Below are 18696 nucleotides of genomic sequence, written 5' to 3' on the forward strand. Positions count from 1 at the left end.
ATGGCACGAGAGCCTGCCATTCTTTACCTAAGTTAGCTAACGTTCTTTGTCAATAGCTGTACGGTTGACGAGAATGATTATAATATTCGGCCACACATGGAGATACGTTGAATATATATCAAGTCAAATCTGCGAGGCGGCTGGGAAAGATTTAGAGAAAAGCTTGTCTCTATAAAGTTATTACAAAGACTTTAACAGTGTGGAAGACTGACTATTATACTCATACTGATTCCATCGCCAAATATAGGCCACATGATCGAGACAAGTAAAAGCTCACCTTGCTCTATATATAAACGAAGGCTTGGGTTCTCATGACCAACAACTCAAGTATGGATGAGAATCCTCCAATGGCCCTCCTCACTATGGCATTCTTTTGCTTCATGGCAACAGCAATAATGCCTCTGGCTGAGGCTAATTACTACTATTACAAGTCTCCACCACCACCATCCCCATCTCCTCCTCCTCCCTATCACCACAAGTCTCCGCCACCACCATCCCCTTTTCCTCCTCCGCCTTATCACTACAGCTCCCCGCCACCTCCATCCCCATCTCCTCCTCCGCCATATCACTACAACTCCCCGCCACCACCATCGCCATCTCCTCCTCCCCCATATCACTACAAGTCCCCTCCACCACCATCCCACTCCCCTCCTCCTCCCTATCACTACAAGTCCCTTCCACCTCCATCGCCATCTCCACCTCCTCCTTATCACTACAAGTCCCCGCCTCCACCATCCCCGTCTCCTCCTCCTCCGCCATATCACTATAAGTCCCCGCCACCTCCATCGCCATCTCCTCCTCCCCCCGATCACTACAAGTCCCCACCTCCACCATCCCCATCTCCTCCTCCTCCTCCCTATCACTACAAATCTCCCGCACCACCATCCCCATCTCCTCCTCCGCCCTATCATTATAAGTCCCCGCCACCTCCATCACCATCTCCTCCTCCCCCCTATCACTACAAGTCCCCGCCTCCACCATCCCCATCTCCTCCTCCTCCATATCATTACAAATCTCCCCCACCACCATCTCCATCTCCTCCTCCACCCTATCACTATAAGTCCCCGCCACCTCCCTCACCATCTCCTCCTCCTCCCTATCATTACAAATCCCCGCCTCCACCATCCCCATCTCCTCTTCCGCCCTATCACTACAAATCCCCACCTCCACCATCCCCATCTCCTCCTCCCCCCTATCTCTACAAATCTCCCCCACCACCATCCCCATCTCCTCCCCCTCCCTATCACTACAAGTCTCCCCCACCACCATCCCCATCTCCTCCTCCGCCCTATCACTATAAGTCCCCGCCACCTCCCTCACCCTCTCCCCCACCCCCATACTTCTACAAATCCCCACCACCACCATCCCCATCTCCTCCATCTCCCTATCACTACAAGTCTCCACCGCCACCGACCTACTCCCCTCCTTACCACTACAAGTACACATCTCCGCCACCTCCTCCCTACCATTACAAATACACTTCTCCACCGCCCCCAATCTACTGAGAAACTCATGGTGAAATATAAGGTAACGACCTATTTCTTCTGTATTTGCTTTCTTTACTGCATTTCCTGTGTATCTGCACAAAGATACCATTAATTTACTCCTTTTAAGGTTAATCATATTATTTTTAGGGCAGCGCAGGCATGAGAGAGATGAATGCAGTCGAAGATTGCGTGTTCATGATCTGGTAATTGTAACATCCCTGCAATTCAACAATAATGCACCCTTCGTATCAATTTGAGTCTGTAATAAGCATGGGCTTTCGGTGCCCAATCTTCCTTGTGGGTTCAAAGTTTCTCAATAATATTATTTCTACATTTCACTGTTTGACGAACTGTCAGGTTACTGAACTGATTTATGAACCCCTCTCATATATATTTGCCTCATTGTAATGATAGTAAAATATGCCTTCCCGCGTTCGACTCGATTAATGGGTTTTGCAAGTAAAACGTTCCTCCTGAATTAAATTAATTGCTTAACATTATGACAATACTACACAATGAATAGTCTGGGAGCACCCTCTTGGGATACATTGCTTAAAATCACGACGTCACTACATACGTGGAATCAGATTATCTTAATTGGTTTTAACGACTCTGGAAGTTTTATTTCTTATACCAAATTGATTTAAAGGTTTAATATTAGAATTTAAAAATAATATTTTTTAATATATTATAAAAGTATTCATCAGCTGAAAAGATTGAAATGAGTATGTGTTTTATTTTAAAACAGACTTTCTACCATTTTCATGTTTTATAAAATAAAAAATTATGGATGGATGGCTCGCTCAACTCTTCCGCTCCATCCTCCATCACTGCCCAGGCCGCCCTCCATTTCCACGACCAAGGAATCTCTACACAGACAAGTTCAATTCCAAGCAGAAAGAATCTGCGGCCAATTGAGTTTTTTCATCCATCGTTCGCGGAACAAAATTCTTCAAGATGGGCCATCAACAATTCATGTAAGACTATACTAATGTCCACGATTTGTAGTAAGTATGTACCATAAAATCATTTTGACTAGACATCCAACAGGCCGTCATCAGCTATTTCAGCGAGTTTGCAATGCAAGCCCACTTTTCAGAGGTTTAATGTTGTACCCATCGATAAAATATTTCATTATAACCTCCATACTGGACCATCTGCAAGCCACTCAGACCACAAGTTTCTCACTAACTCGGATTTAGTATGTTGCCTGTCTTTCCTGATCGACAGATAAAAACAATATCAGACCTAAGGACCTCAGGCTCGCTTTGGCCATTCTTTTACAATTAAATAACACTTAGTAGTTAAAGATGCTCTTAGTTGTGTTTATCTCTATATTCGCATGTAGAATTTGAAGGAACACTAATGACTTGGAATCCAGCTACAGTTTCCCAGTGAATGCTTAAACCAAGACCTGCGACGCTCACCAGATATTTATAATTTTGTGCTATGAATGCTTTTGTCTACAGGGTCATAATTGGGTGATGAAAATACTGCTCCCATATGATGACGGTGATAGTCGCTACTGAAAACAATCTCTCAGTCCAGCCTTCCACCAAAACCTGCACCATTAGGATGCACTGTTTACCTGGGCAGCCGGGCTGATTATAATTGTAAAATCTAATGAGGAAGGAAATATGTAGTTTTAGGCAACTTATATCAAGAAAAAGACTATCTAAATAATGTATTTAGTTGTATTTAGTTTTTTCCTTTTTGACAACTTATATCAAATCAAGTAAGTTCTAAAATATGTATTTGTAAACTATCAAGCCATAATAATACAAGTGAATGCTAGTTTTTTATCTTATCTTGCTTGATTATGTTAGTGAGTTTTTGGAAGCTCTCTAATCAATCGCAAATCAATTGTCAAGTGGCTCTTTGAGGCTTGATCTAAGTTTTTATTTTTTTTTAAATGCTGGTTTATTTAATGCACTCTTTTTTCACGAGGCTGCCACATTTTCCATGCTGTATTTTATGTTCAAAGTTTTTTTTTCAAAATTTGTTGCTCTAAATCTTTGCTCTTAGCTTCTTTCCTATTTTCCAGCCATATGTTTTTTAGTCTCATTTATTTGCCTCATCGCAGTATCTATATTGAAATCAATGCATATAGTGCATGTGATCAAATAGGATTAGAAATCAACAACTACATTGAAATCAATACATCTATTTTAGTGAAAATCTAAAATATTCATGACTTTCTAGATGTAACTTCTACTTTTGTATTTATCTCTGTGAGACTCGTTCTTCTTCCCTCTCTCTCTACTTTCCATTATGTGTCTATCTACCTCCCCCTCTCCTTCTCTCTCTTCCCCTCCCTCTCTCCCCCGTCTCACTCTATTTGCCTCTCCCTAATTTTCTCTATATTTCTCTTCTTTCCTCTCTCCCCCTGCCATCTATTTGTCTCTCTATTTCAACCCCATAAACATATGTCACACACTCTCTCTCTATCCCAATATCTATCTATCTATCCATCTATCTCTCCCTCTTCCTTTCCCTCTCTATTTCTTCCCCTTCTCTCTCTCTCTCTCTCTCTCTCTCTCTCTCCACCCCATCCATCTATATCTCTATCTCCCATCTATCCCTCTTCCTCCCTCCCTCTCTTTGCCTCTCTCTTCTACCTCCTCCCCTGCCCCATCTATATCTCTATCTCCCATTGTCTCTCCTTCTCACCCCAAAAACATACTCTCTCTCTTTCTCTCTCTCTCTCGCGTGCTTGCCACTCCCTCTCCACCTTTCTCTCTCTATGTCCTTCTTCCCCTTCCAACTCCATCTCTTTCTCCCCCTCTCTCTCTCCTCTCTCTCAAGTCCTCTCTCTTTTCCTTTCCTCTCTCTCCCCTTCTCTCCCACCTCCCTCCATCTCTCCCCCCATCATACACACACTCTCTCTCCACCCTCCAACTCTGTCACAATCTCCCTCCCTCTCTCCTTCTCTCTCTCCCCCTCTCTCCCCCCCCCCATATTTGTGTCTCCCTGTCTTTCCCTATCTTTATCCTCTCATTTTCTCTCTCTTCCCTCGTCTCCTCTCTCCCTCATTCCATCTTCATCTCCCTCGTCACTCCCTCTCTTCCCCCTCCAAATCCATCTCTCTTGGTCCCTCTCTCCCCCTCCTCTCTCTCTTTCTTTCTCTCTCTCAGTGTGTCTCTCACCTTTATGTCTCTCTCTGACACTCTATTCCCCCTTCCATCTCACTCTCTTTCTTAAATATGATCCCATTGTTTTGTATTTAATAAAGTATCTAAATTAATAAAAAACATAATTGGTTGTAAACTATTAAACCTATATTTTGGATCAATCATGTTAAAGAAAATACAATAATAAAAAAATTAAAAGAATCACACACTATCTTTCCTCTATCATTGTTAATCACTTTGCTTTCTCACTTCGCTTGGATCCTTGGTTAAGATGCATATACCCTAGTTCATTATAACATTATTTATATTATATAAATTTCACATATGTATATATAAAAGTATTCTTATTTTTTAATTTATTAAAATCTCCATTTAATCTCTATGAAAATATCGTTGGTAGTAGCGAGGATGGAGGGTTTAGATATAGCTCAAAAGTAATTATAACCTTTTTGGTCTTAGATTTAATTAAAAAATGTTATAAAATTAAATTAAAATAAAATATTTGTAAAATATTTTTATTTTTAAATAAATTATTGTTTTTGGGCATGTGGTATTGATAAGACATGGTATTGATCCATGGTATTGTAACAATTAAAAGTCTAGATCCATAACACAATAATCAAAAGTCTAGATGACCCATGGTATTGATAAACCATGGTAGCAGCCCATGGTATTATAATTTTCTTCTCTCCTCTCCCTCTCTATCTTTCTCTTGTGGGTATTGGCCCATGGTATTGTAAAATACCTACTTAGAATTTAATAATATCCATGATAAATATTCATGATTAAAAATCTTGTAATATTCTAAATATTAAGTTTTTATCAGCTTATTAATTAAATTTATAGATGGAACGCATCTATATTAATTGTTACAAATATATTGATTACATAAAATATAAGATTACAATATTATATGTTACCCAATATTTATAAACACCCTCACCTAATCAATAGTGGGGAGGGGTGGGGGAGAAACACTGATTAAAATGTAATATTATTAAATTTTACCTAATATTTAATAATAATATTATTAAATGTTATATATAAATATCAAACTTGATATTATAATATTATTTCTAATATTAATATTAATGTTAATAATAAAACTAATGTTATTATTTTGGTATTATCAATAACACATTTAATTGATATTAATACATTTAATTATGACATTCATATTAATATTAATACATGTAATTAAATATTGATATATTTAATTATGATATTAATATAATAATAAAATATATCATTATTAACACATTAATATAACATTAATAAAGTTATGATAATATTTAAATAACATTAATAAGAGTTTAATATAAGATTAATAACATATTATGCAATTATATTATTATACAAATTTATAATGTCTTAATTATAAATTAATCTATATATTAATACATGTTAACCATGGTTGACTATTGATGACATAGTCAATATAAGCATTATAATCAACAATAGTGAATATGCCTACCATGGCGAAATATGATTACCACAGGCATCATGGTATATTATCTGTAGGTGATCTATAGTGAACCATGAACAATATTGAACCATAGTGGATGACCATGGTTAACCATGGAGACCTATATTGGATGGTCAAGGTTAACCATTAACAACCACCATTGCAATGGTAACCATAGTCAATTCATGGTCAACTATAGACAAACCATAATCAAAATATGGCCAACCAAAATCAAACCGTATTCAAACCATGGCGAGTTATAGTCAATCATATTCAACTCTCGTTGAACATAGGCAAACCATAGTCAACCATAGTCGTATAATCGTTAACCATAGTCATATATAGTCAAAACATAGCTAGTGACGTTCAAACATGGTGAACATGGACAACTATAGTCGATTGTGGTCAACTGTAGTAAAATAATTGTTAAACATAGTCATTTATAGTCAAAACATAGTTAATGATGTATAAATAGGGAGAACATGGAAAAACATAGTCAACCATACTCAAAGAATCATTAACCATATTCAAAACATAGTAAGTGATGCTTAGCAATAGTCACACATGGTCAACCATATTCAATTATAGTCAACCATGGTTGACCAAAGTCAAACATTTTCAACCTTAGTCAACTAAGGTCATCCTTGGTCAATCACTATCAAGATTTAAAAGTGTCTAATAACATCAATATTAATATTAGTAAGTTTGACTAATAATAATAAGAATGATAATATTAATATTGTGATGTTGGAATGATACATAAATCTGTCCAATGTTGCATTATGACAAACATTGTCACAATATTACATTACATTGCAATTTATCCAACATCGCAATGTGACATTACAAAATTAGTCAACCACATTTATTAATGTGGTTAAATATGTTTGATAGTCAACACTCTTCAACTTCAGTCAAACATAATCACTTATTATTATTATTGATTATATTAATAGTCAAACATAGTCAAACACATTATTTAAAAATAGTTAAACAAATTTAAACTTTATAGCTAATGTTTAAATAGTTTTCATGCTCGAACTTTGTCACCCCTAAGTTTACCATATTTAACAATACTCAACCTTGTTTACTCATAGTCATCCTTAGTCAACATAACTTAACTATATTCAATTATAGTTAATCATGATTGATCAAAGGCAAACATTGTCAACCTTAGTCAACTAAGGTCGTCTTTGGTTAGTCACAATCAAGATTTAAAAATGTTTAATAATATCAATATTAACTTTAATAAAGTTGACTAATGATAATAATAGTAGTAGTATTAATATTGTGAATCAGAATGGTACAAAAATCTATCCAACATCGCAATGCGACATTACAAATTTAGTCAACCATATTTACTAATGTCTTGACTATGTTTTCTAGTCAACACTCTTCAACTTCAATCAAGCCTAAGAAATCTATCCAATGTGGCAATGTGACAAACATTGTCATAGTGTTACATTACATTGCAATTTCTCCAACATCGTAATGCAATGCTGCAAAATTATTCAACCACATTTACTAATGTGGTTGACTGTGTTTGATTATGTTTCACTATGTTTGACAATCAACACTCTTCAACTTCGGTCAAACATAATCTCTTATTAATATTTTATTGATTAATGTTAATAATCAAACATAGTCAACCACATTAGCCAAACATAGTCAAACAAAATCAGCCTTTATAGTCAATGTTTAAATAGTTGACCATGATCAAACTTGGTCAACCCTATGTTTACCATATTTAACAACAGGCAACCTTTCGTAGTCGTAATTTTCCTCAGTTGGCGTAACTAGACCATATTCAATTATAGTAAACCATGATTGACCAAATTCAAACATTGTCAACCTTAGTTAACTAAGGTCATCCTTGGCCAGTCAGAATCAAGATTTTTTGTTTTTCAATGAAATGATTATGGGACTACCCATTAGAACCTGTTTATATGTTTTTCTCACAATTTTCACCAAGTAGAGCACATCTCTCGAGATTTAAACTCGCCACTACTAGAAACACAATATGTGCCTCTACCGCTTGAGCTCAACTCCTTCGATAGTCAAAATCAAGATTTTAAAGTGTCTGATAATAATAGTAATATTAATATTATTAAAGTTGACTAATAGTAATATTAAAATTAAGGTTGACAATATTAACCTTATTCAATTATAGTCAACCATTGTTATCTAAAGTCAAACATTGATAACCCTAGTCAACCAAGGTCAATCTTAATTAGACACAAACAAGATTTAAAATTGTTAAATATTAATATTAATAAAGTTTAATAATAATAATAATAATAAGGTTGAAATTATTATTGAGAATATTATTAATAACTAACAATGATAAATGATTAAACATGGGAAACCCTATGATAATAATTTGATAGGTTGACCAACCTTATTCACAAATCTTAACAAGGCTGCATAGTTGGCGTTCCCTGCCCCTAGTTTAAATATAGTTAATTTAGAGTAAAAAACAATAAAGATATAATGAGACAAAACCGTTAACTATTGTGTGAAAAATTGGCGCATTTTACCACAAGAATTTGTCATGTAGTTGATTGTACCATTGAGTTTTATGAGTATGAGTGGACCTGCTAGATTGACTATTGTGGTATGAAATTGACCCATCTTGCTAGAGAATGCGTCATGCAATGGAAAATAACATAGATGTGGATAAAGTCATATTCATGGTGTGGCTGGGTGATTAATTCTCGCTTGAAGTTATTCGATGTCTTTTGCATTAAATGCTTTTATTGATCGGTTGCTTTTGTTGTCGTTGAATTATTTTATATGGTTACTCATTACTTATGTAGTACAAGTTTTCTATAACCCACATATATATATATATATGACCCCATTAATATACTAAAATTAAGGTACTATGGTATTATATAGTAATATTATTATCTATTAAGTTTTAATTTATATGATACCTATAATATATTAGCTAACCTATAGGGTTATATTATTTGTATATTATACTTATTATATGGCACTTAGTACCTAATTATAATTTAGGATCTAATATAAGCACTTAATTAGGTTATCCTAATAATTCTTTTAATTATTATAATTGACCTATAGTCCTAATATTAATATAAGTACTTAATTATATAATACTAACGAAGATATACTAAGGTATAACATTATTACCTTATCTATGTGTAAATATTATAATAGGATAATACATATTAATATTAATATCACTATATTAGGATTATTAATTTAATGACTTATTTGACAAATATAATTAAGACTAATATTAAGACTATTATAACCAATAATCAAAATCATAAGTCTATTATATCCTTAACAATATTATAGTATGCAGCCTTAATATTACGCTATTATAATATTAAATATAATTGCTATATTTATATAGCCTATAATGAATCTTATAATTAATACATATACCAATAATTTATACTATCCAATATTAACATAATATATTTTTATTTAATATCCAAATTTAATATATATAGATATATATTTAATTTTTAATTATTATTATATATATAATAATAATATTTTTAAAATAAAATTAATATATAATATATAAAAATGTTTATATATTTAAAAATCTATATAACAAATTAAATTTACAAATACATTTATATATTATATTTATTATATACATAATAACATAGTAATACAAAATCATTTGTAAAAACAATTTTATCTTTATCATTTTTATAACTTATTTTCTCCCATTATTTTTATCTTTATCTTTATCAATTTGATGGTTTATTTTTAAGTTTTGATTGCAATGGTACCATTTTCTAAAGGTAATATTTCAAATGAATTATAATTTAGCCTCAAATAGGAAAGAAGTTGATCTTGGTAGAGCTATATTTTGATTCTTAAGATTTTCCTTAGTAATGATATCAATCTTTTACTAGCTTTTAAGGCCATGCTTAAGAAATTTTGTATTTTCAACACTAAAAAAGGGGTGCTACCAATTACTTCTGTATTTAGATGTTTTTTATTTTCATGTTTTTGATGCAAAAATATGGGTGTTAAGGGCATAGGGGCTTCACTGGGGAGAAATGACATACCATATGTGTTCATATTGGGTGATATATATTGAGGAAAAATGACATAATATATTGAGCATATAGTAGGGGGTAAATGGTTTTTACATTGGCATGTATAAAACAATGGAGCTCAAAGTTAATAAAAAAATATAGAGAGATATAAAAAATGTTAATAAAAAAATGGATACCTACAATATCTAGTGAAAGTAGGGGTTTTTTAAATTGGGAAGGTGTATTGGGTTTGTATTAGTAGGGGATTAGATAATGTGATTTTTAGAGGTATTTTCCAATATGTAGTCAAATTAAGGGTATTGTTTAGTATGCCATGAACACATGTGATGTGTCAGAGGTTCATTGAGTGAAGTCCACGTGATTAAGGGATAGAGTTATCATTTTGAGGTCATAATTCTCATCAAGTAACTTTTTTATATCATACAATAATGGATGTAAGTGATTCATCTTCTAAGGATTTCTACCACTAATAGGAAAATTGTTGATGTTTACTATATTATGCTCCATGTAATCTCAAGTACTATGGATTGGGATTCTAATAATGTGATTGATGAAACAATATATGTTAAACCCAAGTGCAACAATTCTAAACCATCATTCAATCTAATGTTCAATCTTGAAAAAGGAAAAAAAGTTGCTAATTAGATCAAGAAATTAGGATGAAGGGAAAATTATTTGGATGGAAAAAGCCACTTTAGATATACTATAGGGCGATTCCAATGAGATTCATATTAAGGTTGATTTGAGGAAAACTTATTCAAGAAAGTATAAGGGAAAAATTTAGAATAATATTGTGTACCAAAATTGAATGACACAAAACTTGGATATATTCTAATTAATACCATATTTTGTGCAAGGATGGGAAAGAAACAAAATTGTGAGAAGAACAAGTCAAATAAATGTTGTGTAGAAATTGTACTTGATATACTTGACTGAATACCATGAGGCTTGATGATGACCATTTAGGAATGCAATTTTTTTTTTTTGAGAATAAAGTACTATACCCGAAGAAACAAATTTCAATGTTTATTGTGTATTAAATATTCTCTTCATATGATGTTTTGAGGAGTTTGATATTATTTAGTATATATATGAAAAATAAGTTCAATATCACTCTATTCATGTAATGATGCTTTATGTGGGTTATATGACATGGTTGATTATTTACCTTTTCAATATTTCAACATAACTTCTCATGATATTAAACATGTGTAATGAAATCTAAAAGTGCACTTAAAAACAACATATTCTATACTTAGCCCATGAAGCTTTGAATATATGGTCATTGGGTGTACTATTCAGGAATTCCTTGATTTTAAGGTCATCAATTTAAAACCCATGGATATTCCCATGTGTCAAACCAAAAAATAAGGAAAAGAAGAAAAGAAACATCTTCTAGACTTGGTCTATTAAAACTATCTTGACACAACTAATTTTTCACTATAACATTCAAAAATTAACTTGTAATAACTAAATTAAGTTTTCCCTAATATTACTATTTATATTGATATAAATAAAATTATATTACTCCATTGCATTCTAATTCATAATAATTTAATTTTTACAATTAAATGACACAACTAAACCTAAAATATTTTTTTTATAAACTTTAAAATGGTTCCAACCCCTTATATTAACCTATACCCAACGTACATACAATGTCAATAAATAAATTTTATATAGTAACAAACACAATGTTATGTCAACAAATAGCTTTGATATAAGTCAACATAAAGTGTTGTCATCCTTGTATTAATTACCTCAAAATTATTGTCCTCCTTTTTATATAAAAAAAAAAGACATCAATATAAGCATTCATAGCAGTGAATTAGGTACTTTTATAATTTATCATTTTGAAAAATCGCATGAATAGGTTGATATTTGGGGATGTTGACACAATGAATAAGGAAGATGAAATCAAGGTTAATAAGAATAATAGGAAAGGGATCTCACGAGGTATGCATCCTTTTACTCTAAGAGATGGTCATGGTTATGATATAATATGGGGTAGCTTCTAATATATAAAAAGCTTGGTATTTTTTAGATTTTATTATTATAAGATTTAATGATTTTTATGTAGGTTTTACGAATGTAATGAAGCCAAGGACATTATCCATTGACTAAAGTTGTGAATATTATTATTAAAGGACATTGCTATAAAACAATTTGGTAACAAACTATGTGTGTGAATTTTTTATTTAAATCATTACATTTATAATTTTGTGGTTTTCTACATATTTTCACTTTATGGGTTTAATATGAAAGGCCATAGGCACTGTATCACAAATTGATATATGAGAATCTATAGCTAGGTAAGGTATCGAGCATGTACTTGAATCCATACCTAGGTGCGGAAAACATAAAGGTATTTTTAGTCTAAATTTTAGGACTTGGGCATGCTTACTTTGACTTAGAGATTCACTTCTAAAGATCTTGACATGTACTTTCCTAAATTTTGGAAATAAGAAGTTTATTTCAAGCATATACATATGTTAAGGAGTGAAACCATGGAACAATATCAAAAGAGTTTTTAGATAATTGAAAGTAAAACTGGATTAGAATTTAGAACACAATTTAGATCACCATCTTATCCTCACATGCATTTGAGTGATGATGCCAAAAATTTCTTGAACTAACAAAAACATTGCCATGAGGCATTCTAAAGGAAAACTATGTGCATTTTAGAGTTTAATAAAGGAAATATAAGACATTAATGTTTTTCCCAACATGAAAAATTATAGAGTGCCATGGAAAATTTTCTTATAGTTTACATGTAGAATATTTAATATGCATATTGTAAAGCTCCACAAACTTCACACATTGTGTAAAAAAAAGGCATAATTTAATATTTTTTTTAAAAAGCCACTTTGAATAATCAAAATGAAAAATATGAAAATGGGGCCCTTAAAGTATTGGCAATATTCTTGGTTGCTTATAATTTCCATTTAGGTCCTAAACCTCGGGATTCCTCCCCTGACCATGTCTAAAGACTTAATAGCAATTGCTCAAAACATCCAATTGGAACCTAGATTCATAGTTAAATGTTATGGACCACCTCAAGAGGTCATGTATGATGCTTCAAAGTGTGTTCCCTTCCCCATATGCCTAAAACCATCACTAAGGACCTAAGGCCCATGTTTCTTCCCCAATAATCTCCATGGTCCTTTGAGACTTATATCCAATGCTTAAAATATTCAAATGCTTATCATATTTCTACACAAAGGCCAAGGATATCTTTAGGGTGTCTTGTCTAGTACTTTGAGGTGTCATTAACATCCCCAAACACAAAAAAATCCACATTTAGGTTGTAAGACTCAAGTTTCCTCTCATGACCATGTCCAAGGGCTTAAGAACCATAACAAGTGCTCAAAAAATCCAAAAGTGCAAAAATTCCTACTTAGAGGTCAAGTATACCCTCAAGAGTTTTTGCATATTGGTTTAATAGGTCATTACTTTCCTCAGATGCCTAGAAGCTTCATTTACTACCTAAGCCTTATGTTTCCTCCCCTAATCATGTTTAGGGCCTTGAGGCCCTTGCCTACTATTCAAATCATCTAAACAACACTCATATCCTAAATTGAAAGGATCTTGTGTGTTGCTCTAGGGCATTGCTCATTTCCTTACGTGCTTAGAAGCCTCATTCAAAGCCTAAGACACAACTTTCATTCCTAGATCATGTTCAAGTCCCTGAATTTGAAGAATAATAATTTTGTAAGCATAAACATGTCTTATTTGGATTGCACATTGAGTCATGTAAGGAAGTCCAACCATCCTTCCATACCTTAATTGTAAGACTCCAAGCCTGCACATAACAAAAGAGTATGGCTAGTTACTTATTAATTATGTGAAGATCAATCAACTTTTTATGTGTATTTATTTTAAATTATGCATTGGGTGCATAAATCTTATATCATTATTAAGTTAAGATCAAGTACAATTGATGCACATTTTATGTTTAATTGTTAGAAATGTTCACATGTCGTAATGCATTACAATTATTTTAAGTGATTAAGAATGCACACAAAATACTATGGTTTAAAAAATGTACACAACTTTATAACACTCATCCCATGTGGTAGATTTGAATTTCACATTAATGTTTTCACATTGTATAATAGTGATCTTACTATGTGTGACATGATATGTATCATGTCTCATTCATTATGCATGTGTTGTAATGTCTAACATGATATCTGTGTCATGTCTCATTCTATGTATAATTTTTAACTTAGATTATAACTTATAAATATGGAGTACATAAACTATAACAAATTCAATAAATTTTTTTCATTTTAATATGTTTGTTTAACAATTTCAATATTGTTTTTTTTCATTTTAACCTGTCTATTTTGAGAGACTAATACAATATGTTTTATATATTCATAATTAATAAAAATATATATATAAACATGTTTTTTTTTTTTTTTTAAATACATAAATATAATTCTACAAAATAAAAATCTCTTCTTTTATAAAAAAAAAATGATTGTTGTCATATATTTCATTAATAGAAAAATAAATATTTGATATTTTCAAATAATACTTTTTAATATCTCAATCATTTCAATTACCTTAATATTATATTGTTAAATCTCCATATACATACCTATTTTTATATATTAAATTTATTATTTAAACACTCAAATACAACATAAATATATCTTATATTTTAAAAAAAATATTATTAAATAATTAAAATTTAAAAATTATATTTGAAATATTTTTATTTAATTTTCTATTTTTTTAACTTTCATATACATATTTATTATATAAATATTAAAAAAAATAAATTATTTTCAAGTTTCTATTAAATCTGTATAATATCAAAAGCACCCAACATTAGCTTAACCTCATCCTATACCTTCTATTCTCATGGTATAAGGTGTGAGTTGTCATTCTCCTCGGCCATATTGCATTTTCCCACTCTCATGAAAATAGTAATCAGTGATCAATAATTGTACGAGACTTATTCCTGCGTTATTCTGGCTGCTTTCTACTCATTTGAATTTTTTTCTTTTTTCCCCTTAATGAAAAAGGCTTGTCGCAAAACTGAAGCACCATTTTACAGATAACGTAACTCATAAACAAAGTCATACTGGCCATACATTATTGTGACGTCCTTGCATGATGCTGCTGCGCGGGCAATGCCCACTATTCAACACGTCTTACCTGTATGCTGTCGTAAACGTTATCATTATCTTGTCTTAACGTGCAAATTGCATGGAATGCGATGGAGAGCAGACTTATTATATTGTTTAATACTGTTTCAGCATCGTGCCTGGAAAATCCCTGCAACAACTACACTGCATGTTCTACTGACGAGCTTATTAAAATGGCTTCCAGCCTGGCATACTGAACGCCGTCTCCTTCTAGTTGCGTGTATACTCGGGGTGGTCGATTTTTCAACGGGAATGGATTCGATCGACAATGATACTAAATCATTTCTCACCAAACTTGGACGGAATTCCCATATGAAGGAATATGCCATGATAGGCTGCCATTCCCAATTCAGTTAACTAACGTTCTTCGTCAGGTGCTGGCACTGAACAGACTTAATTCAGTACGGTAAATGAGAATGATTATAATATTCGGCCACACATGGAGATACGTGGAATATAAATCCAGTCAAATCTACGAGGCGGCTGAGAAAGATTTAAAGAAAAAACTGGCCTAAAGTTATTGCAAAGACTTTAACGGTGTGGAAGACCGACTTTTAAACCAATGACATCGCTAAATACAGGCCACATGATCGAGACACGTAGAAGCTCACCTTGGTCTATATATAGACGAAGGCTTGGGTTCTCATAAGCAGCAACTCAAGTATGGATGAGAATCCTCCAATGACGCTATTCATTATGGCATTGTTTTGCTTCATGGCAACAGCAATCATGCCTCTGCCTCTAGTTGACGCTAATTCCTACTATTACAAGTCCCCTCCACCACCATCCCACTCACCCCCTCCTCCCTACCACTACAAGTCCCCTCCACCTCCTCCTTATCATTACATATCCCCGCCACCACCATCTCCATCTCCACCTCCTCCCTATCACTACATATCCCCGCCTCCACCATCCCCATCTCCTCCTCCACCCTATCACTATAATTCCCCGCCTCCACCATCACCATCTCCTCCTCCGCCCTATCACTATAAGTCCCCGCCACCTCCATCCCCATCTCCTCCTCCGCCGTATCACTACAATTCCCCGCCACCTCCATCCCCATCTCCTCCTCCGCCGTATCACTACAATTCCCCGCCACCTCCATCCCCATCTCCTCCTCCGCCGTATCACTACAGATCCCCGCCTCCACCATCCCCATCTCCTCCTCCGCCCTATCACTACAAATCCCCGCCTCCACCATCCCCATCTCCTCCTCCTCCCTATCACTACAAATCTCCCCCACCACCATCACCATCTCCTCCTCCGCCCTATCACTATAAGTCCCCGCCACCTCCATCCCCATCTCCTCCTCCGCCGTATCACTACAATTCCCCGCCACCTCCATCCCCATCTCCTCCTCCGCCGTATCACTACAAATCTCCGCCTCCACCATCCCCATCTCCTCCTCCACCCTATCACTACAAATCCCCGCCTCCACCATCCCCATCTCCTCCTCCTCCCTACCACTACAAATCTCCCCCACCACCATCCCCATCTCCTCCTCCGCCCTATCACTATAAGTCCCCACCACCTCCCTCACCATCTCCTCCTCCCCCCTATCACTACAAATCCCCACCACCACCATCCCCATCTCCTCCACCTCCCTATCACTACAAGCCTCCCCCGCCACCGACCCACTCCCCTCCTTACCACTACAAGTACACATCTCCGCCACCTCCTCCCTACCATTACAAATACACTTCTCCACCCCCGCCAATCTACTGAGAAGCTCATGATGAAATACAAGGTAACGACCTTTTTCTTTTGCATTTGCTTTCTTTGCTACAATTCCTTGTGTATCTGTACAAAGATACCATTAATTTACTCGTTTTTAAGGTTAACCATATTATTTTTTGGGCAGCGCAGGCATAAGAAACATGAATGCAGTCGAAGATTTCGTGTTCATCCGGTGAATGTGACATCCCTGCAATTCAAAACCCCGCAGGGAAATAAAAAGATAATAAGGCACCCTTCGTATCAATTGGAGTCTGTAATAAGCATGGCTGTATAGTTAGATGGGATTGGAGCCCAATCGTCCTTGTGGGTTCAAAGTTTCTCAATAATATTATTTATACATTTCAGTGTTTCACTGTTTCAGAAACTGTCAAGTTGCCGAATTGATTTATAAACGCGTATCATATAGATTTGCTTTGTTGTAAGAATACATGCACTCTCATTTCCAATACTCTCAGTCTGGCTGCGCCTGCGAAGGTTTTCAATTGCCCGTAACTAATTTTATTCCACTGTCTACGCATTTTTTTCATTTTTTTTTCGGCTGTGAGCATTACATAGTGATAGTAAATGCCTTACAAAGTCAACTTCATTAAGGGATTTTGGACGTAGAGGATTGGACTCCATTAATGGGTCTTGGGCATACAGCTTTGCTTTCCTCTTGCGTTAAATTGCTTCACTTGCTTCACAACACAATGAATGCTCAATGAATACCTTGTTTCACTGCACAATGAATACCTTACTGAGCATCGCAAGATTGGAATTTCAAAACATACTTATTTATTAAACTGACTGTTTTCACACCTTCCTACCCAAAAAAATCTTAAATTTTGCAATTCTTTTAACTATATTGGAAAGAAATCACCCAGTGACAAGCAGCCCATCAAATTCCATTCCATCTCTGCTTGCGATAAATTGCTTACCATTATGACGTCACTAAATATAATCAGTGCAGCCAGCGTATCTGGTTGTATCTGGTTTTCTGGATGATTTATAAGTAGCGTATCTGGTTTTAATGAGTCTGGATAATTTATTTATTATAGTAAATTGATTTGAAAAGTTTAATCACTTTTTACTTTTTTATATGGTTTTGGTATTTTTTGAGTTTGAAAAATAAAATAAAAGTAACAAAGCTATGTGGTCTTTTATTACTGTTAAACCTAAAACTTGTGGAATTTGCACGCTGGCGGCACGCTGCCGCTCTAATGCAGCGGTCGATCTGCCTCCGCCCACAGACCGCAAAACGCTGTTGCCCACATCACAGGCCGCGACCACCTCCGCATGGCATTTTCGTTGTACTGGCACTATTATTATGGGAGGTTTAACTTATTCTTAAACCCACGCAGGCACCCTCTCGACTTCCCGGCGTGCAACCTCCACCTTCACGCAACCACCACCGGAGGATCCCTGTATTGTGTACGTCTATGATTTCCCTTTATCGCCTTCTCTTCCTCGTAAATCTCTGCTGTAGCTTTCCACTTCTTCACAAGTCTGACATTTGTCACTAAAGTCAACCTGAGAAGAAATTCACACTAAATATAAAGTCAACCTGAAATTCACACTAAATATGTTTTTTAACGAGGTGAAGGAATTATTTGAGGTTAAAAGTGGCTGGAATCCGGATAAAAAAGTTTCAAAAAATCTTGTAGACGCAGTGTTTGAATCATATTTTTG

The 18696-nt window shown here is 34.4% G+C and overlaps 2 protein-coding genes across 3 annotated transcripts; both read left to right on the forward strand.

The window, feature by feature from the left end:
- The first annotated feature begins 215 nt into the window (after positions 1-215).
- Positions 216-1830, forward strand: LOC149220204 (uncharacterized). 2 transcript variants are annotated; one of them, XM_089384698.1, is made up of 2 exons: positions 216-1527; positions 1635-1830. In XM_089384698.1, the coding sequence occupies exon 1, from the start codon at positions 312-314 to the stop codon at positions 1503-1505; it is 1194 nt and encodes a 397-aa protein (XP_089240824.1). In that variant the 5' UTR covers positions 216-311; the 3' UTR covers positions 1506-1527; positions 1635-1830. The 2 variants fall into 2 exon arrangements, with proteins under 2 accessions (XP_089240824.1, XP_089240825.1); XM_089384699.1 differs by having other exon boundaries at positions 1645-1830.
- Positions 1831-15891: 14061 nt separating this feature from the next.
- LOC149220205 (uncharacterized) lies at positions 15892-17392 on the forward strand. The gene is made up of 2 exons (XM_089384700.1): positions 15892-17038; positions 17158-17392. The coding sequence occupies exon 1, from the start codon at positions 15955-15957 to the stop codon at positions 17014-17016; it is 1062 nt and encodes a 353-aa protein (XP_089240826.1). The 5' UTR covers positions 15892-15954; the 3' UTR covers positions 17017-17038; positions 17158-17392.
- The last annotated feature ends 1304 nt before the right edge of the window (positions 17393-18696 follow it).

The sequence above is a fragment of the Pinus tabuliformis genome, chromosome Q (assembly GCF_031772625.1).
Source record: "Pinus tabuliformis cultivar Carrire ecotype Pingquan chromosome Q, CPIR1, whole genome shotgun sequence".
In the NCBI taxonomy this organism is placed as follows: Eukaryota; Viridiplantae; Streptophyta; class Pinopsida; order Pinales; family Pinaceae; genus Pinus; species Pinus tabuliformis.

Excerpts from the sequence above, each read along its gene's own strand:
- LOC149220204 (XM_089384698.1), top strand. The coding sequence starts at position 312 with ATGACCAACAACTCAAGTATGGATGAGAATCCTCCAATGGCCCTCCTC.
- LOC149220205 (XM_089384700.1), top strand. The coding sequence starts at position 15,955 with ATGGATGAGAATCCTCCAATGACGCTATTCATTATGGCATTGTTTTGC.